Below are 20,178 nucleotides of genomic sequence, written 5' to 3' on the forward strand. Positions count from 1 at the left end.
GCAATATAAAAGTATATTTAAAAACTTTAATGTTAGGTGGGATTAATCGCGATTACTTTCAGAAAAATGTGCGATTAATTAGTTTTTTTTTTTTTATCGATTGACAGCACTATATATATATATATATATATATATATATTTTAGGTCCTGAAACTGGTCAATTTAATTTAGGTTTTCAAATGTTTTTTTTTTTTTAAGGATTGCATGGAAACAGTGTTTTCAATAATTATATACATTTTATGGCATATATCTATGTACAGTTCTGCTCGTAAGTTTATATACCCCTACAATTTTCCTTCTTATTTTGTTAACATTTAGCATATTCTGCAAGATGTATGTAAACTTATGAGCAGAACGGTATATATTGCACAAAAAGGTTGGAAATTTCAGTCTTTAAAGGACAATTCAAGGTTGTTGTTTATTTATTTTTTATTTTTTTTACTAAAATGGTTGGGAAGCCCTGCATTAGAATGTTGCATAAACCATTTCAATGCTTGTCGTTTTCTTGTCGGTGTGATGTAAAATCCAGCGTTGTGATGTCAGCAGGGCCCATCTGACTGTGATTGATAGGTTACAACCTTCCTCAGAGGTATTGTACAAGCAAAAGGAAGCGGATGCAAAAGTGTACATGGTTTCTGACAGAGCCCTGACGAAAAAGCAGAAATTGCTTTTTCTTTCCAGCCAGCAGAATTATGGGGGATAACAGGTTTTGTCAAAACTGCTTTATACATAATGACACTATAAGGTGATACATTTGTGAAAGGGCAGAGAAACTGGCAGGGATGCATATTGAATCATACAGTACACGTTTCCTTTGAAGAAGAAAGTAATCTATTGGTAACTTTAATGTATATTGCACTGACATATAATGGCGGCATTGGCTTATTCTAATTTCATATTGATTGTTTCATTATTTATTCATGAAAGTTTTCGGTTTGGTTTAATACTCATCGAATGTACTGCAAAATTCATTTTTAAGTGTGTTGTAAGCATCCAAATACTTTACGGGACTGAAGTGACAGAATTGAAATCCTTATTTTATACTTTTCAGAGCTCATGGTCCAGATGCAATGATCCTGGTTGACGGAGAGCCGCTGCAGACCAATGGGGAACTGGGTTTGTCTCAGATGCTGCACATAGCCAGTCAGATCGCATCAGGGATTGTCTACCTGGCGTCTCAGCACTTTGTGCATCGTGACCTGGCCACACGCAACTGCCTGGTGGGCAACGGGCTGCTGGTGAAAATCGGAGACTTTGGAATGTCAAGAGACATCTACAGCACTGACTACTACCGGGTAAGAGCGCTTTCGCTTTTGTAAATGCTTGAGCGAAGTACACTACCAGTCAAAAATTAAGTTAGTAGGAATATATAATGCTTTCTGAAAGAAGTCTCCTATGCATCTCACAAAGGCTGCATTTACTTGATCAAAAATACAGTAAAAACAGTAAAATTGTGAAATATTATTACAATTTAAAATAACAGTTTTAAAAATGTATTGCATTTTAAAATGTAATTTATTACTGTGATAGCAAAGCAAAATTTTTCGGCAGCCATTACTCCATTCTTCAGTGTCACATGATCCTTCAGAATCATATTACCGTATTGACCCGAATATAAGACGATGTTTTTTTCTTGGAAATACATCTGAAAAAACGCGTTCCTCTTATATTCAGGGTCTAGACTTTGACATGTCAATAATACACCCACAACACTAGGTGGCGCCAAATACGCATAAAACGAGTGTGCCATGAAATACGTAATGTAATGCGTGTTGGAAAGATCGCCAGTAAAAACAAAAGAAAAAGAAATACGTAATGTAATGCGTGTTGTAAAGATCGCGAGTAAAAACAAAAGAAGCAGAAAACCTTACAGCTGCATGAGTCGTGACTGTCATGTTAGCCTGATGGGACCAAACTCCCTTTGTGATTTTAAAACGTAAGACAGTACCAAGATTTGACGACTACAGTAAGATTTAACTTCTACTGTTCATAAGATTTTGGTAGGCTACTATTAGATGGATGGCCTAAATGTCCTAATTCAGATGGGCTACCTGTTTTTTTTTATTTTTATGGTATATCAAAAAGTGTATATTTTTTATATGTGATTGTTGGTACATTTTACCAGTTTTTATCATACTTTCAAAACAAAAATTAAAATAGGAAAAATATGCAATATGAAAATAATTGAAGACAAAATGTGTTTTACTGAGAAAAAACAAGATTTGGTTTTTAAAAAGCCTTTTTCCAAAAGGTACATCTGGAAAAAGGGGGGTCGTCTTATAATCAGGGTCGTCTTATATTCGGGCCAATACGGTACATATCTTAATATTATCAATATTAAAAGGAAAGTTTTTGCTGAATATATTTTTGGAAACTGTGATTCAATAGATCAATAGTAATGATTCTATTCAATAGTTTGGGGTAAGAAATTTATATTTTGTTCATTAAAATTATGAAATATCATATTTATTGAAATATCATGGTTTGCACTAAAGTATTAAGCAGAAAAAAGAAAAAAAAATAACAAGCATTATTAATATGTGAGCACCAATAATAATTGATAATAATTAAGCATCAAATCAGCATATTAGCATTATTTCTGAAGGATCATGTGACACTGAGGCAGTCTGAACCTGTATTTAGTTCATTGATTAGTCATCAAATATCCACAAAACACAAATTAACCCTTTGTCAATTGGTGGTCTATGCTAGATCCTTAATTGCATGCATAATTACTCATTTTAATGACTTTTGAAAAGTTATATTGATATATCCAGCTGCTTTAGTGCTTTGAAAGACGTTAATGAATTTGTTTACTTACAATCATTAGCTTAGTCATACCAAGTGTTAATTAAGAACAAGATTTAAAAAAATCTGCATATTTGCTAATTCAAGTTAATTTCAAGGTATTAAAAATACTAACATAAATACAAACAAACACAGCCCATTAAACATTTGACCAACATCTATATCATACACACAGCTCTGAATACAATCTTTGATGAGCTATGTCCATTTATTAGGTATTTTAAAAATACATTTTAGGTGTTAAAAGCACAAATTATCATATTCTTGTTTTCCAAGAATAACTTTGTAGATGAGGATTCACAACCATATTAGATTTAAATTGAATGATTATAGCTTTAAAGGGATTTTTTTTTTCCGATGAACTATTCCTTAAAAGTTCGAGTGTGAATTCAGACTTTTATCTACAGTTCTGATTCATTCAAGCTGGTTGGCTCAATTATGTGCTTCAGATCCATTTGCGTTTCTACAGAAGATCCTCGATCAGAATCTTGTCTTTTCTTGACACAGACAGAGGCCTCTCGGTAGATTTGGCCTAGATGACAGAGGGCTCAATTTGCAAACTGAGGGCCCTAAATGAATTAAAATGTATGTCTTCACTTAGCGCTCAACAAGAGTATGAATGAGGTGACGCTGAATTTACAGAGCTCCCCTTTCGCTCGACTAGATTAAGTTGATTTGAACATGATTGTTCATCTCGCTGCTTTGAATGTGACTCCCATTTTTAGAGCACTGAAGTTAAATGAGAATTTTTCTCACTGTCAGAAGTCAAGGAATAACTCAGGAGCCAAACATAAAGCAAACGGCTCAATTAGCATATATTCAGATGTTATCGGTGGCTTGTGCTGGACTTTTGAACTGGGGAGACGAATGCCATACTATATTCATTATTAGAAACAAGTTATTTATTATTTATTTATGATATGTGTTAATATTTATTATAGCATTTTTTTTTTTTTTACATTATTACATTGTGATGACAAGCATATGGGAGACAAAAAAATGGATATCCAATCTTGGACATTGTGAAACTGACTGAAAGCAAGAAAAGATTGTGAACACTTTAGAGGAAGAGGGAAAAAAAAACATATGACGAAAAAGCAGAAGCTGTTTACAGACTTATGCCTCAGAAAATAAAATATTTCTAAATGCAGAACCTTCAGTAGACATGGGTTGTTGCTGTGCCCAGAGCATCAGTCCTAATTGCAATGGAGGAAATATGTTACATTAACAGTAAATGTCAAATAGACCATTGCATCTCATCTCACTTAATATATTCTGTGGCTTACTTTCTTTTAATGGCACTGTGAAATGGCAGATTGCACTCTGCAGCACAAAAGAGACTGCATTAAATTGAACGTTCCCAACAAACAGGAAGTGACCCAAACCCAAAACGCGCATGCGGCTGCGAGGCAATTTGCATTGATGCATAAATATGAGCAGCATGAGATATATATAAAAATATTACATCAATACAAAAAATCTATTGATGAACAAATAGTTCAAATTAAAATTTACATCCATTTTTTTTATTAATTTTTTTAAGGATTGTTTTTAAGATTATTATTGCTATATTTTTATTCTTATTATTTTCTAGCATTATCATAAAGCTGTACTGGATTCCTTTGAGTCAAATCTGCCGTGCAGAATGCTATTTATGTGCCATTGCTGCCTAGGTAGAGTCACTTTGCTATTAGTTAGCTGTCTATGTAGGAAGCAGCTCATTAGGTTTCGGAATCAGAGCTTTTATAGCTATTCGGATTTGAATATCCTCAATTTTCACATGAACGCAAACCTGATCTGCAGGTCTGTCTTAGTAGATTCCAGTTGCAATAGGCACATACATCTCTGAACAGATATAAACCAAAGTGGCATCCAACAGCACATCTTCTCTGACACCGCTGACGTTCTGACGTGTTCATACTCTAGAAAGAACCTCTAAAGGTGGTCTCCTAGGAATGAACGCCCAGAGTCAGTATTCAGCCTGGCTTCCTCATCCATGTAATGATTGTGGCATATAATCTCACTTGCAGAAGGTGGAGAAACTACGGACAATTTGGAGTCGCTCAGGTTTTCTTTGTCAGAGTAAATTTGCGCTGAAGGCCATGAACCAAACACCCCAATTCCCTGCCAGCAACATCTGAGCGAAGTCGAGCTACCTTGCTTCAAATGTCTAGGGCTAGCAGGTTCTCCTATGAGGTTGAAGGACTTGAATACTCCATTAATTGAAATAAATAATAAAATATATATTTATTTACTTATCTGTTAATGCATCTTCTGAAACCATCTAGTGAGATGGAAAACTGCTCGAAATTCCAATCACGTGTCTATTTTCTCGACGCTCTTTCACTTCTGACAAGCACTCGTTTAATGACATCATCTCTCGTCAGCTGTTCATTGAAACAAACATGCTATTGATTTTAATATGCATTAATTACCGCTATGTGATTCCCATCCTCCTCGTCTCCGATTCTTCGCCCCTCCAGTCTCTAATTGTGTTGCCTTTCATCGGTGCCCTTTCAGATTGCATTGGCATTTTTGTCACCACCCTGCTAGTTCTCGTTCCGATCTCAACGAAGCCCCGCAGACTGATTTACATGCATCTGCAGTCTCGTCGTTCCACCTCGGAAAAGATGGCGGGAAGCAGTCAGGGAGAAGCTATTCAGATGAATAGAAGTTCAATCATTGCAATCGATTCAATTTCCCAAACACTCGAGCACAAACATATTCACTAAACAAAAACAATGAATATGTCAGCGTTCAGATTAGCATACTAACATACCACTGTTACTATTTCTGCCATATACTATATATGGTTGCCTATTCAGTGCACTTTTCTGTATGGATACACTGTATTATACAACAGAGTACACTGTACACAGTGCACTCACTCGACCTGTGTGATGAATGAACTGTAATTAAATCCGGAATCTAAATTAAATAAAAAATGGGAAATAACAGTTTTAATTTCCAATTTTATAACTGGATGCCACTCACATGTAATGTATTGTGACACGTAATGAAGCATACTACTGTTTAACTTTGAATAATTTTGAATTAACTTTGACCTGAATGACCTGTTTCACATTTTTAAAAGAAAATGTAAGCTGTATAAAGTGTATTTTGCACATGTAGTAAGTATAAGGCTAGTATTTCATAACAAACATAGCCTATGTCTTTTTGTTTAAAAAAAAATAGTTATGTGGCCAAAAGCATTTGGCTAAATTCAGAATAGCATACTACTGGTATGAATGGTAGAAAAAAAGAGTGCAATGGTTGGATTCTGAAAGTCCCATGTAACTTATATGATAACGTTTAAAGATAAACCTTTAAAGACAGACCTGCTGTGAGCGTGTTATATATATTTAAAAAAAAAGATTCTGCAAAGAAATCTCCACCAATCAAAGAATCGAAGCAAGCAAATCGTGCCTAAAGAAGTCCACCTACTTCCATGAAGCACTGCGAATGATGTAATCGAGTCAGTCTCACTATGCTCTCTAAAATATTTGTATGTATGTGCATATTTTTCAATGAACGTGATATTCTTTCTATATCTATAATCAACATCTATAAATCATTGGTTTAAATCAGTACATAATTTTTTTAATTCGATTATGTCATTGACAGTGCTTCATGGGATTGTAGTTCTTTCGCTCATTAAAGCCGTTATGTACAAAGTCTTTTGCCTTTTTGTTGGTATTTTAAATGTTTTTGCAAATCAAACTTTTTAATGTTGTGATTCACCATGCTTTTTGAGTAGTATGCTGTGTCCTATTCTCCTCAATGCCTGATTGAAAAAAAAGTAGCCTGCTATTGTTATATATTGTTCTAGATAATCAAAGGAGTGTTAACCAGTCTTAAACAGTTAGCACCATGCTAAGCTAATAAACTAAGTTCTTAGCTTTCTAATCAAAGGCTAACTGAAAACACAAAGGAAGATAAATGTTTATTTTGACCCTTTTAATTCTCTGACATGTAATTTAAAAGAGGTTAGCATGTTTTCATGAATAATAAGCTGTTTTCTATCATCAGACTGTGAGGGAAAGGATCTTACACAGCAGCAGCAAGTTGCTTGCATTGCAGCTAACATACGTTAGCATCTTATTTGACTGTTTCAAGCTCTCCAAATATTATTCTGTCTCTCTCTTCTCTGTCTTTGTCTATTACCGGTGATCATACCTTCATTACATTCATCCCTGGCTGACTTTTCCTGGCAAGGATGTTATGCGCTAACACTAAAGTAGGCTGAGTTAGCCAGGCGAGCAGCTCAGTATGGCCATAGGGAGTAGTTCCTGCCCACGCATGGGGAGCGCTAGCAGCGGCCCAGTAGTACCCTGAACACCATCTCACGGAACACGAGGAGTGTTGTTTGACCGCAGCAGGACTGGCATATTGCTTACACCTCCTAAAGGGCAGAGGCAGGAGGGAAAGAGCGAGCCAGCGAGGGGAGGGATATTTGCCACACATCACTGGAGCCTGTGGGACAGCTTCCTCCTCTGTGAGGAACTGGCTGCGAATGAGAATCACAGAAGCGTAGCTGATTAACATACACAGCCTTATGCAGCCTTATCGTTCCCTGCATTAAAGACATTACAGCAGAAAAAAAAACTCCCAGACCTTTAATTATAGTACATCTCAATGCATTTATAGTTTGCTAATCGTGACGCTCATATTTTTGCACTCATTATTCCGAGTCATTTGCAGTTTGCACATTTGAATGCGTGCATATACACAACCCGAGATTTATTTTGTTGTTGTTTATTTGATAAACAGTGATTTTTCGTTGTCAGACATCTAAACAGTCGCATTTTCCTATTTCTTCAATTGTCACCGTGCTCTGCGCTTAGAGACACGTCCTGTTGCCAAGGATATACTCTTGCCAAAGCATTGTGGGACGTGAGCCAATGAACATTTTACCATAATCTCATTTAGAGTTGTTTTTCTTTTGCTAATGCTCTACTATTTTCTAGCTAAATTCATTTCTGATAAAAATAAAAGTACAATACATATCTTACAAAGCAAAAACAGGCAGTCTGAGGACGTACAGTATACCGCAGGCTGCTTTGTATTCCTGTGCGCAGTCGATAGCCTGACCCCCATGTGAGCAAACCACTAATGAGCCTTGTAATTAATACGCAGTGGCCACTTACGAGTTGAAAGCCGCAATAACCACGCGGCCGCCATTGAAACGTCACCCTTAGTTGTCATGGCACGGCTGTAATTAACACAACCCAGCAGACACAAAGAGGAAATAGATTTTAAACCAATCCAGTCCGGTGCCGGCCCAGAGCAAAGATGATTAATCTCTCGTTGTTTTAATCGATTAATATCTCGCTTAACATAGGGAAGGCCTGGAGGGAGACTTTATTTATGGCCTTTGATGATTTGGAGCTTTCAAAAACCTTTAATGGATATATTTGTTTTCCTTTTCCCTGTCTTTCCTGGTTTCTCAGATTTCCGCTCGACAAATCTTGTAAATCATATTGGTTATTTGTCATAGCAAAAAGGGAATATCTATTTACCAGCAGAAATTAGGATTAAAGGCCCTTTCACGCCAAAAACGATAACTATACAGATAGCTACAGTGATCAAATCCAAAATCATCTTTGTATAAAACTTTTGACTCTAATATGGCCAAAAAAAATAAATAAATAAATAAATATATTTTGGAAATGTATGCAAATGAGTGCATATTTAATTAGATAATGACTTATTTGCATATATAAATATTTCATGAAACTTGCAGTAGAATATATATATGTATATATATATATATATATATTTTTTTTTTTTTTTTTTTGCAAATCATAATTTAAACAATTATAGAATAAAATCTAAGTTATAATCAAAACTTTTTATTATTATTATATATATTTTTTACCTTATTCACCTTGGGTGTCTTGACTTAAATGCTTAAAGGGATAGTTCACCCCAAAATGAAAAGTCTGGCATTAATTACTCACCCTCATGTCGTTCCAAACCCGTAAGACCTTCGCTCATCTTCGGAACACAAATTAAGATATTTTTGATGAAATCTGAGAGCTTTCTGACCCTCCATAGACAGCAACGGAACTACCACAGTCAAGGCCCTCAAAGGTACCAAGAACATTAACAAAATAGTCCATGTGACATCAGTGGTTCAACCGTAATTTTATGAAGCTATGATAATACTATTTGTGCGCAAAAAAAAACAAAAATAACAACTTTTTTCAACAATTCTTCTCCTGAGTTACCATCTACCACCATTATCGAGTAACACAACGCATGCGCGTGCTTTCCTCTGCTCGTAAACAAGGTGCGCGTCAGCAGCATCACGCGCATGCGTCGTGTTACTCTCTATAATGGTGGTAGATGGTAACTCGGGGGAGAAGAATTGTTGAATAAAGTCATTATATTTGTTTTCTTTGCACACAAAAAGTATTCTCGTAGCTTTGTAAAATTACGGTTGAACCACTGATGTCACATGGACCATTTTAACGATGTTCATACTACGTTTCTGTGCCTTGACTGTGGTAGTTACCTTGCTGTCTATGTAGGGTCAGAGAGCTCTCGGATTTCATCAAAAATATCTTAATATGTGTTCTGAAGATGAATGAAGGTCTTACGGGTTTGGAACGACATGAGGGTGAGTAATTAATGACAGAATTTTCATTTTGGGGTGAACTATCCCTTTAAGCTCTTTAAAGTCCAAAGTCCAAAAAAAATTCCAATAATATAATTTCTCTGGGCCCTATTTTAACGATCTAAGCGCATGGTCTAAAGCGCACGGCGCAGGTGCACTTAGGGCATGTCCAAATCCACTTTTGCTAGTTTAACGACTGGAAAAACGGTCGGCGCGCATGGTCTAAAAGGGTTGTCCCTATTCTCTTAATGAGTGATGGGTGTGTTTTGGTCATAACGTGCAATAAACCAATCAGAGTCTCATCTCCCATTCCCTTTAAGAGCCAGTTGTGCTCATGCCATGGCGGATTTGCTATTTACACATTTGCAAGCGCAAAGACAGAACGAGTCTCCAGAGAGGAAACGGATCTGCTCGTGCGCGAGCAAATAGGTAGCCTAATTCTGTTACATGCAATAACTATCCATTATGACATGTAGGCATTTTTATATTTATGTAGCCTACACAATAATAATCTTTTACATTGCAATCCTTTAATTTTTTATATTTGGCATGTTTGTGTGCTGCTGTGCGTTCTATTTAAACAACGTGGCGCAGGACGTGAAAATGACTACTGCGTCGTGCTGAAACTAGCAAAAAACACTTGCGTCGCGCCTGGCGCCACATTGCACCGGGTGTATGATAGAGCCCTCTGTGTTAACATTATAGTTGTGATGTGGACATAACTGTTCTCATAAAATTAGAACCATTTTTAAAACTTTCTAATTATTGTTATAGTTACCGTCCTTATTGTGACAGAGCCTTAAGAAATTACTAAATGCTATGAAAATTAAGGAAATCATAGAATGTGGACTTTTAATTATTTTTTCTCCATAAATACATACAAATAATAAGGATTTTATCTTTTTATTTTTACATGGAGTGTGGCTTGCCTTTGGTAATATTGAGTTCTGTGAGTTTGTGAAGGTCACTAGATAATCATGATTTGGTGCCCCGACAGGTGGGAGGACACACAATGCTGCCCATTCGCTGGATGCCACCCGAAAGCATAATGTACAGGAAGTTCACGACGGAGAGTGACGTGTGGAGCTTCGGCGTCATCCTCTGGGAGATCTTCACCTACGGCAAGCAACCATGGTTTCAGCTGGCAAATAATGAGGTACATTCATTTTTACAGTTTCCATAAAGAAAAATCCATCAAGAATTTTTTTTTTAGCTGTTTGCTAGCCCTCTGGCAAGCTTTGGTCAAGCATTATTAGTAAACCACCACCACTGTATGACTGCTGTATAGGTGAAAGCAAGGAGTAGAGACCCATGTGAGATAACAATAAAAAGTGTAATGGAGATGGAATGTCTGTACTGGATCTGGATTGTGACTCCCACAATCCTGACAATTATGTAGCAATATGAGACACATTCAGTGCTAATTTTAGTGTAGCTTCTGGTGATTGTATGTAACCAGGGTCAAAATAAATGAAGTCTTCAGGCAGGATGACAAATGAGGCGAAATTAAACAATCACTGGGCTGTTATGGTGAGTCATTTGACAGGCATTGACCGTAACTCAAGCTCATCTCGAACATGACTTCCTTCTATGAAATAAACAGGAACTACACATTGAAATGTCATGTTGCTGGCATATTCATCACACACACATTCCTTTTTGTGACACGTTAATGAGGAACATCGCTGCTTAATTTTCGGCTATTGTTCACCATGTAACATTTCACAACTAAGGTTTGGATGAACTCCAAACTGTCGCATACACATAGAGATGCTGCTCCCAAACTCTTCCATGTGTCTGAATAGCAAAGATTATTATTTACCTTTTCACATAAACCTCATAATTACCACTATTGAACTAAATGTTATGGTTCGATAAGGGCCTTATAACATTGTGTCTGCTACTGTTACTGAACTGGGCTTTCTGCCGTTATTTATGCCTTTAAAACAAAATATTGCAACCTAATATTCCCATGTGCAGAAAATGCTCAAAAATTATATTGTGAGTGACTGTAGATTGTTATAATAAGAGAAGTTTATGGGTGAATCTTGTGAAACCTTATTTCACTCCCCCCCCCAAAAAAGATGTCATGTTTCACATGAAAATGAAAGGCTATATATATATATATATATATATAAACGAATATATACTTTACAATGAAAATTGATAAATAATAGTTATTACATTGTTAAATGTTCTTATATTTATATTACCATATAATTACACTAATGCTTATCTAATAAGAATCGTCATTGGGAATAAAGGCAATTATGAGTTGGAGAAATACAATTATAATAGACCTAAAAAGCTTAATTTTCTTTATGCAAAATATATTTTGTGAAATGAATGTATATATACATTACAATGATATATACAATATATACACGCATTACAATAAAATAAAAACAGTAATTACATTTTTAAATATTCATATATATATATATATATATATATATATGAATATATATAAAATTATGTAATTACAGTAATGATAATCTAATAAGAATCATCGTTGTGAAAGATGGCAATTACTGTGTAAACTGGACAAATGCAAACACTCATAATAGTCCTAAATTAATAATCCTATTCTATGATAGTTATTTAATAGTTACTAGTACAAAGTTGCTAAAAAATATATTTTATGTTATTCACATTTCTAAACAAGAATCAGAAGAGAACAGACAACAGAAATATAAAGTAGAGAGTCTGTGTGAGAAAGTGTGTTCTGTTTTTCTCTGCTGACCAAACACAGCTGGATCTGACGCAAATACTTCATTCCCCACTTCAGCTTCCCTAGCTGTGAAAAGTGAAAAAAGCCACAGCGCTTCTCTTGAAGCTTCAATTCGCAGCTGGTTTGAGCACTACTTCACACAGAGATTATCAATATCAACTCAGTGAACCATAATCTATAGGTGCTGTGCAATTTATGCAAGAATGATGTGTTTTTGTATTATGCACTGAATACCAATCACATGCACTGCTTCATATTCTGTTGCCAAAGGGACAGTGGCTACTGTATTGCATCAGAACATATGGTGTCATTTCTGCCAGTGGAAGAAACTAAATCAAACTTTCAGTCAATAGAACACAGACAGCCACTAGCTGGAGTCAGCGAGGGGAACCCGAGAGACCACGAACAATCATCTGTCTCTTCTAAAAGTCGATACGAAGCCATCCACAGAAGCAAATGTCTTCAAAAGTTTCATGAGACGGTCCCATTTTGCGTATCATAACATACAGGCTGTAGATGGTTTCTCTACAGAAACAGAAAAATGTTAAATGAGAAAATAAGTATCTTGTACAAAAAAAAATTAAAAATCAGTTCTTCAGACTGTCAGCAGGTCCTCTCACAGCATCTGACTGCAGCATAAAATACAAGAGAGTACTCGTGTTACAGTTTGGAGCAAAGCTGCATCAGATATTTCAAGAAAAAAATACTCGTGGTGTGTAAACAGAATTTAGAAAGGAACCTCTTAATTTTGATAGCACTTTTCACAACTTTGTCTTGTGATTTCAAGATGATAAAAAAAAAGAAAAATCTGAAATCTCAGAGAAGAATTGCAGTACCCATAATCCATAGTCCATCAGATTTCCTTCAGAAATCATTCTAATATGCTGATTTGGTCCTCAAGAAACATTTCTTGTTATTATTAATAATGTTAAAAAACAGTTGCTTAATATTGCTGCTTAATATTTTTGTGGAAATGGTGTGGATTTTTTTAAGAATTCTTTCCTGAATAGAAATTTCAAAAGAGCAGCAATAGAAATTTCTATTTGAAATAGATTTGTTGTAACATTATAAATGTCTTTATTGTAACTTTTGATCAATTAAATGCATGCTTGCTGAATAAAAGTATAAATTTCTTTAAAAAAAAAAATACTAACCCCCGGTTTCACAGACAAGGCTTAAGCCTAGTCCCAGACTAAAATGTAAGTCTGAGCTGTGTCAACTGAAAAAACTTGCACTGACTGATCTTAAAATGTATCAGTGCCTTTGTTTTGTCTCAAGATGCTCACCAGTAATGTGTTTTCTAAGGCAAGTTTATGAAAAATTACTTAAATGTCCTAATTGAACTATGGCCTAATCCTGGCTTAGTCTAAGCCCTGTCTGTGAAACCAGGCCTATATAAAAAAAAATCTTACTGACCACAAACATTTAAACAGTACATTGTAAAAACAGTAGCCAATAAAACGAATAGTAGTAAATAAAAATATAGATTACCTTTTTTTTTTTCTTTTTGAGAAAATTTTCGTCCTGTGTGTCGATTTTTTTCCCCGTCGCTCCACGATGAAACAGGCCGTCCAATCAGATTTGAGTTTAGATCCCGTGCCCAGAGCAGCTGCTGTTGCACAAAAGGGTGAGTGGTGGCGCTGTTTCGAAAAAATAAACATATGATTATGACGATATATTTTCTGTATGTGTTTTGTACGCAGCTCATGGTAATTTTATAACACTAAAGGATGTTTATGACAAAAAGCAGTGTGGCGTTATTAAACATAGCCTACAAAGAGTGCATGCCTGCCTATTATAGAATCAAAATCAACTATAGATCACAATCGGAAGTTATTACAAGCACTCGATGATGGTTTATAGTGGGTTTTAAGCAAAAACAATAATCACATACATTTTCGAATGTGGCTTGATACTTAAATGTACTTATATTTGTATTTTAAGATGTTTTCTTGTAAGCATTATGGATAGTTTGTGTTTCTGGCATAGAACCAAACTTTATTTAGCTATATTTAATGCTGTATATTGAGCAGTGGACGATGTTAAATCCATATATGAGATGCATATCCGAGTAAAAATGCATTGCTGGTCGGCACCACCTAGCGTGCAGGCGTGAATTAGCAGAAGGCGATCAATCGTTTCGTGCTCGGTGTGAAAGCAACGTTCGTCGGCAATTCGCCTCGCGCTCAGTGTGGAACTTGCCATTTCTTTAGTACTTGTGAATTTCACTAGCAATTTCTGAAATATCTGAAAATTGTTAGTAAATCCTACACCAAAGTATTTTCTGTGTAGTGTATTTATATGTTTGAATATTTTGAAATCAGTAAAATGGTTAGTTTGGTTCAAGTCTTAGAATAATTTTGAGGAAAAAAAAATAGTTACCTTTAATTTAAGATGAAGTTCAGCTAAATGCTTTATTGTCCCTCTTACATGTAGCCTATATTACTGTATACATTAATGATATTTTTTTATAACTTTAATAAAAAAAGTATATAAATACCTATAGGCCAGGCTTAAAATTTAACACACAAGTTTATAAAGTATGTAAGAGGAGACCTTGGCCTGGAAAAGACCCCTGCAATAGAATATTTATCCAGTAATTCCATTCTCCTTCCTCCCCTTCTTCACAGGTAATCGAATGCATCACACAAGGACGCGTGCTGGAGAGGCCACGGGTTTGTCCCAAGGAAGTATACGACATTATGCTGGGATGCTGGCAGAGGGAACCGCAGCAGAGGTTGAACATCAAAGACATCCAGAAAATTCTTTATACCTTGGGCAAAGCCACACCTGTCTACCTGGATATCCTTGGCTAGTGTTTGTTGGGAATATGTGTGGATGTCTGTCTGCGTCTATCCATCGGAGGAACGAACAATCTGGGATTTACCCTAAACAACACGTACCTTACTGCGCCACTGTCAGACACCTGCAACATGGGGATGGACTTAAGTGCCTGCTACTCCTTTCGATACACTGGATAACAGTCTTTAAAAAGCACTTTTACATTTTGTTTACCTGCATATAAAGATGTACTGTTCTGCAAGAAGAGGAGTCTCCTTTCTCTATTTCTTTTTTTCTTTTCGTTTTGGTAAGAACAGCCTACTTTCAAACTCTAAAAAAGGAATAATGGAAAATTCCCCCTAAAGTACAGAGAAAAAAGTTGTTTTTTTTCCTGACTGCTTGACAACTCTCCCAGTGGTTACATGTTTTTCATTTTATAAATATATATATTTTTATTTATTTTTCTTTCTCTGAGTGTGGATGTATGCCATGTTTCTTGCTAAGGGTATATCGCCTTTCGGATATGACTGCTTACCGTTGCCATGTCAGATGATTGGCAAGGACTTTTTCAAAAAAAGCCTTACTGCGCTCTGATTGGCCGGATCTTCTCTTTGACTCTACAGGAAGTATCCAACAGGGCTTTTAAATATTCTGAGGCGCTTTTTAGTGAACGGATTAATTTGAAGAAACCACCAATCAACACAAAGGAGTTTATTTAGGAAAAAAAACAAGGAATGTAAATAATGTAAATTTATGTGTCACAAGTGACAATATGTTAACTTATTTCATTTCCCGATTAGATGATTTTAGTTCCTTGGCGTGCTGTTATGGTGAGTGAATTCTATAAATATTTTGATAATATTTTAATGTTTTTTTTTTCCACATGTCCATAGAATGTAAGTTGATATTTCTAAATGAACTTTTTTTTTTCTCATTTCCCCCTTTGTTCGGTTTGGATGCAACCAAAAGGGAAAATCATGAGACATAGCCTCGCTCCTTGTATTCCAGAGACCATTTGCTTCTGAAATGAATGTAATAGAAAAGATAGATTAATTTCCCAAGCAAGATCTTGCCCAGAAAATACTCATATTCCATTCATTAACCCTCATTGCATTTATGAATTGTGCTTATGCTTCTTTGCAAACATATTATAGCATCCTTTCCCATAGTTTGAGTAATAAAAGAGAGATGGTTAGGCTATCTTTAAGAATTTGCATGTGCAAACTTTTTTTTTTTTTTAAACATATGTGCTAAATTTCATAAGAAACACTGTCCTTTCAGAGTTCGGCAACTCTTTCTTTACTCCTTTCCTCTATTAAATATTGTAGCCACTAATAGAGTCATCAAAATATAATAGAAGAGAGTCCATAACAATGTTTTGGATTCTGTCAGGTAATAAATGTTCTTTTCTCCCCAATGTTTTACAATAGAAGACTGTAAACACAATAATGCGGTAACTTAATTGTGTATTCAAAATGGAGCTTCCCTAAGACTTCTTTGGAAAATTCTTCATTTATTCTGAAGTGACATTTGGATTTTGTTCTCTTGTTCACAGTTTTGCTGGTTCATGCTTTTCATTCAAGGTGATCTGTGGCTCAGTGTTTGCCTGATGATAAATCTGTAATCATTGCATGTGGAGTAAATCAGCCAAGTAAACTTTAGTTCAGCTTTGGCAGCAGATGTATGCAAACTATTCTTGAGCATAAAATCCGTAACATTTTCAAAAATTCATCCAGAATTTTGCTTAACCCTAAAATATATTAACAGCGTAACATTAATATGTAGTTCTTGTGTTTCCGAGTGCTCACTTTGACACTCACAACTTTATCCCAACCAAACCAAAGTGAAAACTGTCAAAAACTCTCCTGCTTTTCCCAGCTCTCTATCAGGAACCATGACTTAAATTGCTGTTCGAGACAACCTGCCCATCACAGTTCGACAGAACACATTTGCGCTTAACCATAATCTCACCCTTTACATCAGGAAAAGTTCCTGGCACAGAGGTAGTGACTTAAACATTTGTTGATCTTGTTGTGTTGTTTCTTTCTGCTTCCCACAGTGGCCAGATAATTCTCTCCACGTCTATGACAAGGGGGAAATTGCAAAAGTCTTTCAATAACACCGCCAGCGATGTGCTTACGTGTGATAAGATGCTTCTCATTTCGATATTTTTGTCGTCTGTGGGGCCCTGCTGCAGATATTCACTGACGTTATAATTTTGCCCAAGCTTTCATGCAAAAAAGTAAGAGGAGATTTACTCTGGTATGGGTACCCAAATGCTTGCTTGAGGTTTATTAAGTAAACAGGTGCACCTGCGTCCTGGACGAGCCTCCAATTCGAGACTTGATTTTAAGCACAATCCTCTTTACTGAATATAATTTTTGCAAATCGCTCATTGATGTGGCATTTCAGATTTTACATGTCAATTGTAGTACACAGTGAGTATTCACGCTGAATTAGGTTCTAATTGGAAGGAAACAGACAAAATGTCACTTTTGGCAATGACGCCAATTCCCAGCTTTCCTGTAGAGAGACAAGACTTGGAGAATGCATGTGGGGACGATTTCAGAATATGAAAATTATATGTTAACATGAACAGGCTATTATTTCTTTGGTCTTTGTTCAACCCCTTTTTCAATGTGGGCAATTTTCTGAAAAAAAAAAAAAAAACTTTCTTGCCCACTCAGATTTCTCCTAATAAAATACTGGTTTATTCAAAAAGTAAACACTATTATTAGCGCTAGTTGCAGTTTTTAGCGATTTTATATTCATTTAATCAGAAAATTTTCTGGGCATTTGTTTTATGACTGGTCAACACTGTTCAGCTTGTGAAATAAGCTTTATACCCTCATATATTGCTTCTCACCATGTTTATGTTTGTAACAAATAAAGCTGCATTTAGTTCCTACCTGTTTCCCGAAGAGGACTAAAGGTTGTGTCTCACTGTTGTGAATCGGTTGAGGCAGCGATTACTGAAGATTATTTGAGTAATTGGGTACATAACTGTGACTAACAGGGTTGAAAGAGTCAAACATTTCCCTGCGGTTTACTCGGTGAGACCGATCGTTGCTCAATGACCTGTGAAAGGTGGATTATACTAACATGGCGAAGAGAGGTGGGGTGGCGTTAGCTGCAGGGTGACTGTATCTTTATCCCCTGAAGCTGTCGGAGAACAGGCGCGAACCAAATTGGTAGTTTCTGTAATGAAAGGACACGAGTGTATGAGCCACAGCTGGTTTGGAGAGGGGGATCAGATGAGAGAGAGTGTGACAGCAGGGTGACGGTATGGCAGCTCCAGGGGTTGCCGTGACTCTAATGACTTCACCTTGCAGAAATGGGTGGAAATTACCAATGAAATGAGTTTTTGGCCCGGGCTTTTAGATATCCCTTAAATATGATGGTCAGTCTTTCGGTAATCCCCCTGAGGCAGAGAAGAGAGGTGTGTGTGGCTGTGTCGGTGTGTGCAAGAAAGCGAGGGGTAGGAGAGATGAATCAGTGAAGGTCACACGCTAAAAGAGTGGATAGAAGTGCCACAGCGCTGTCTGTTGGCAGGCTAACAGAGTTGAGTTAAGCATTCAGAGCTGTGAGGCAAGCAGAATCTCCCTCTCTCGCTTACCGCCACCATGGCAGCGAACAGGCGCAGGGCGATTGATGAGAGGTTTAAGACCTTAATCATGAGGAGAAGAAGCGAGGCAGGAAGCTGGAACATTACGTCTGGAATGAGCTCTCTTTCAGCACTTCATAACCCTGCAGAAAGGCTGCAGAAACCTCGGCACCGTCACGCTTCGCTGCTGATCTCAGCTCAGTCTTCTCCTCATCCATTTATCCTACCTTCTGTAGGCTTGATTTACCAAAGCATTTAATGCATGCAAGACTGCCTTACTTGGGCACAGTGAAGAAAAACGACTATAATTGGCAAGTCACCTGCTAAAATGTTGCTAAAATCAGATGCAGTCAAAACGTTTTAACACATCATGTGTTAACTTTTTTACCGCCTTATTTATTACTGCCTTTGATATATTCTGTTTTGAGCACTCGGAGGCAATACTAATCCAAGCGTAGCTTCTTTAGAAACCAGTAACAACCCCATCAAATTAGCCAACCAGCATTTAGAACTCATTTAGCACCCTGACACTTGATGTGGCCACCTGGAGCAATAATCTCCAAGAGATGCAGTCACGCTGAATATCTTACTGATTGAATCGGTTATCCCAATTTGTTGTCGCTGCAGATCTTCAGCTGTCACTGTGGCTTGCATAAAACATGCTATTCGTTTTTTGCCCGCAGAACAAAACTCATTTTCATTGCCTTCAAAACATTTAATTAAAGATCCTTATCTGATTTGAAACCCCACTCTTAAATTACAAATGAGACTACCAGAACAAGTCTTTATCTACCTCCAGTGCATTGCCGCTTAAGTACTCTTAATGTACTCTGGAAAGAAGCAGTTCAAACTTGTGGTCGAGTCATGGCACGCTCTGCTGATGATATGAATAACAATAGTGATGTTTTTATACATCTGAAGTAGCGATATCTCTGAGAAAGGGCCAGCTGCATTTTGAGAGCCTGACTCAGCTCACGCTGCAGTTGCTGTATACTCTGGGCACATGGACAAGCATGTGAACCTTGTTACTTAAAACCTAAAGTGATCTATAGTTTAAGCCGGTAGATCTCCTGAGCTGTGGGAAAAGCTGAACCCGCTTTCAAGGACAGTTGTGCATTTAACTCGGAAAGCCTGGCCAAATGCAACTCTGGTTTTCTTTAAAAGGGAGGTTAAAATTGACTGCGGCATTAAGACTTCAGATGGAGATGTCACCCCAGTGCAATCTCCTGCACTGTCAGCAGACGTTGACATCTAGATTAACCTTGCTGCTGTGACGTAATATTCGGATAATAGTCACTGCTTGGGTCCCAAATGATTTTCACTTGAGACTTGCTGCATGATGACTTACTTTTCGGACTGTTGCTAAGTTTTGTGCTTTGTATGTTTTGATCAGACTTGCTAGACTAGTTTAAGATGTTCTTTTTTTTTATGCAGGTTCCCTAAAATCTTATATTAAATCATTTCTGACCTTTTCATTTTAGAATTCATCATAATATGGAAAGATAATAATACAGCGGAGTCATCTTTGATGATGTAAGGAATAATAAACAGTTATTGTATCATTCATACAAGCATCAGTCATTGGCTATAAGATGACAGCATTAGAATTTTCGCCAAAATCATAAGAATATATAT

General features: G+C 36.5%; 1 protein-coding gene across 1 annotated transcript in view; it reads left to right on the forward strand.

The window, feature by feature from the left end:
• LOC107707526 (NT-3 growth factor receptor-like) overlaps nucleotides 1–15,348 on the forward strand; it is a 200,537-nt gene extending 185,189 nt beyond the window's left edge. Inside the window, exons 15-17 of the mRNA XM_016511587.1 lie at nucleotides 1,052–1,295; nucleotides 10,425–10,583; nucleotides 14,789–15,348. Coding sequence (XP_016367073.1) covers nucleotides 1,052–1,295; nucleotides 10,425–10,583; nucleotides 14,789–14,974 — 589 coding nt within the window. The 3' untranslated portion in view covers nucleotides 14,975–15,348. The remainder of the gene's footprint in view (nucleotides 1–1,051; nucleotides 1,296–10,424; nucleotides 10,584–14,788) is intronic.
• The last annotated feature ends 4,830 nt before the right edge of the window (nucleotides 15,349–20,178 follow it).

This window comes from Sinocyclocheilus rhinocerous, unplaced genomic scaffold, assembly GCF_001515625.1.
Source record: "Sinocyclocheilus rhinocerous isolate Xijiao unplaced genomic scaffold, SAMN03320098_v1.1 scaffold534, whole genome shotgun sequence".
Classification (NCBI taxonomy): domain Eukaryota; kingdom Metazoa; phylum Chordata; class Actinopteri; order Cypriniformes; family Cyprinidae; genus Sinocyclocheilus; species Sinocyclocheilus rhinocerous.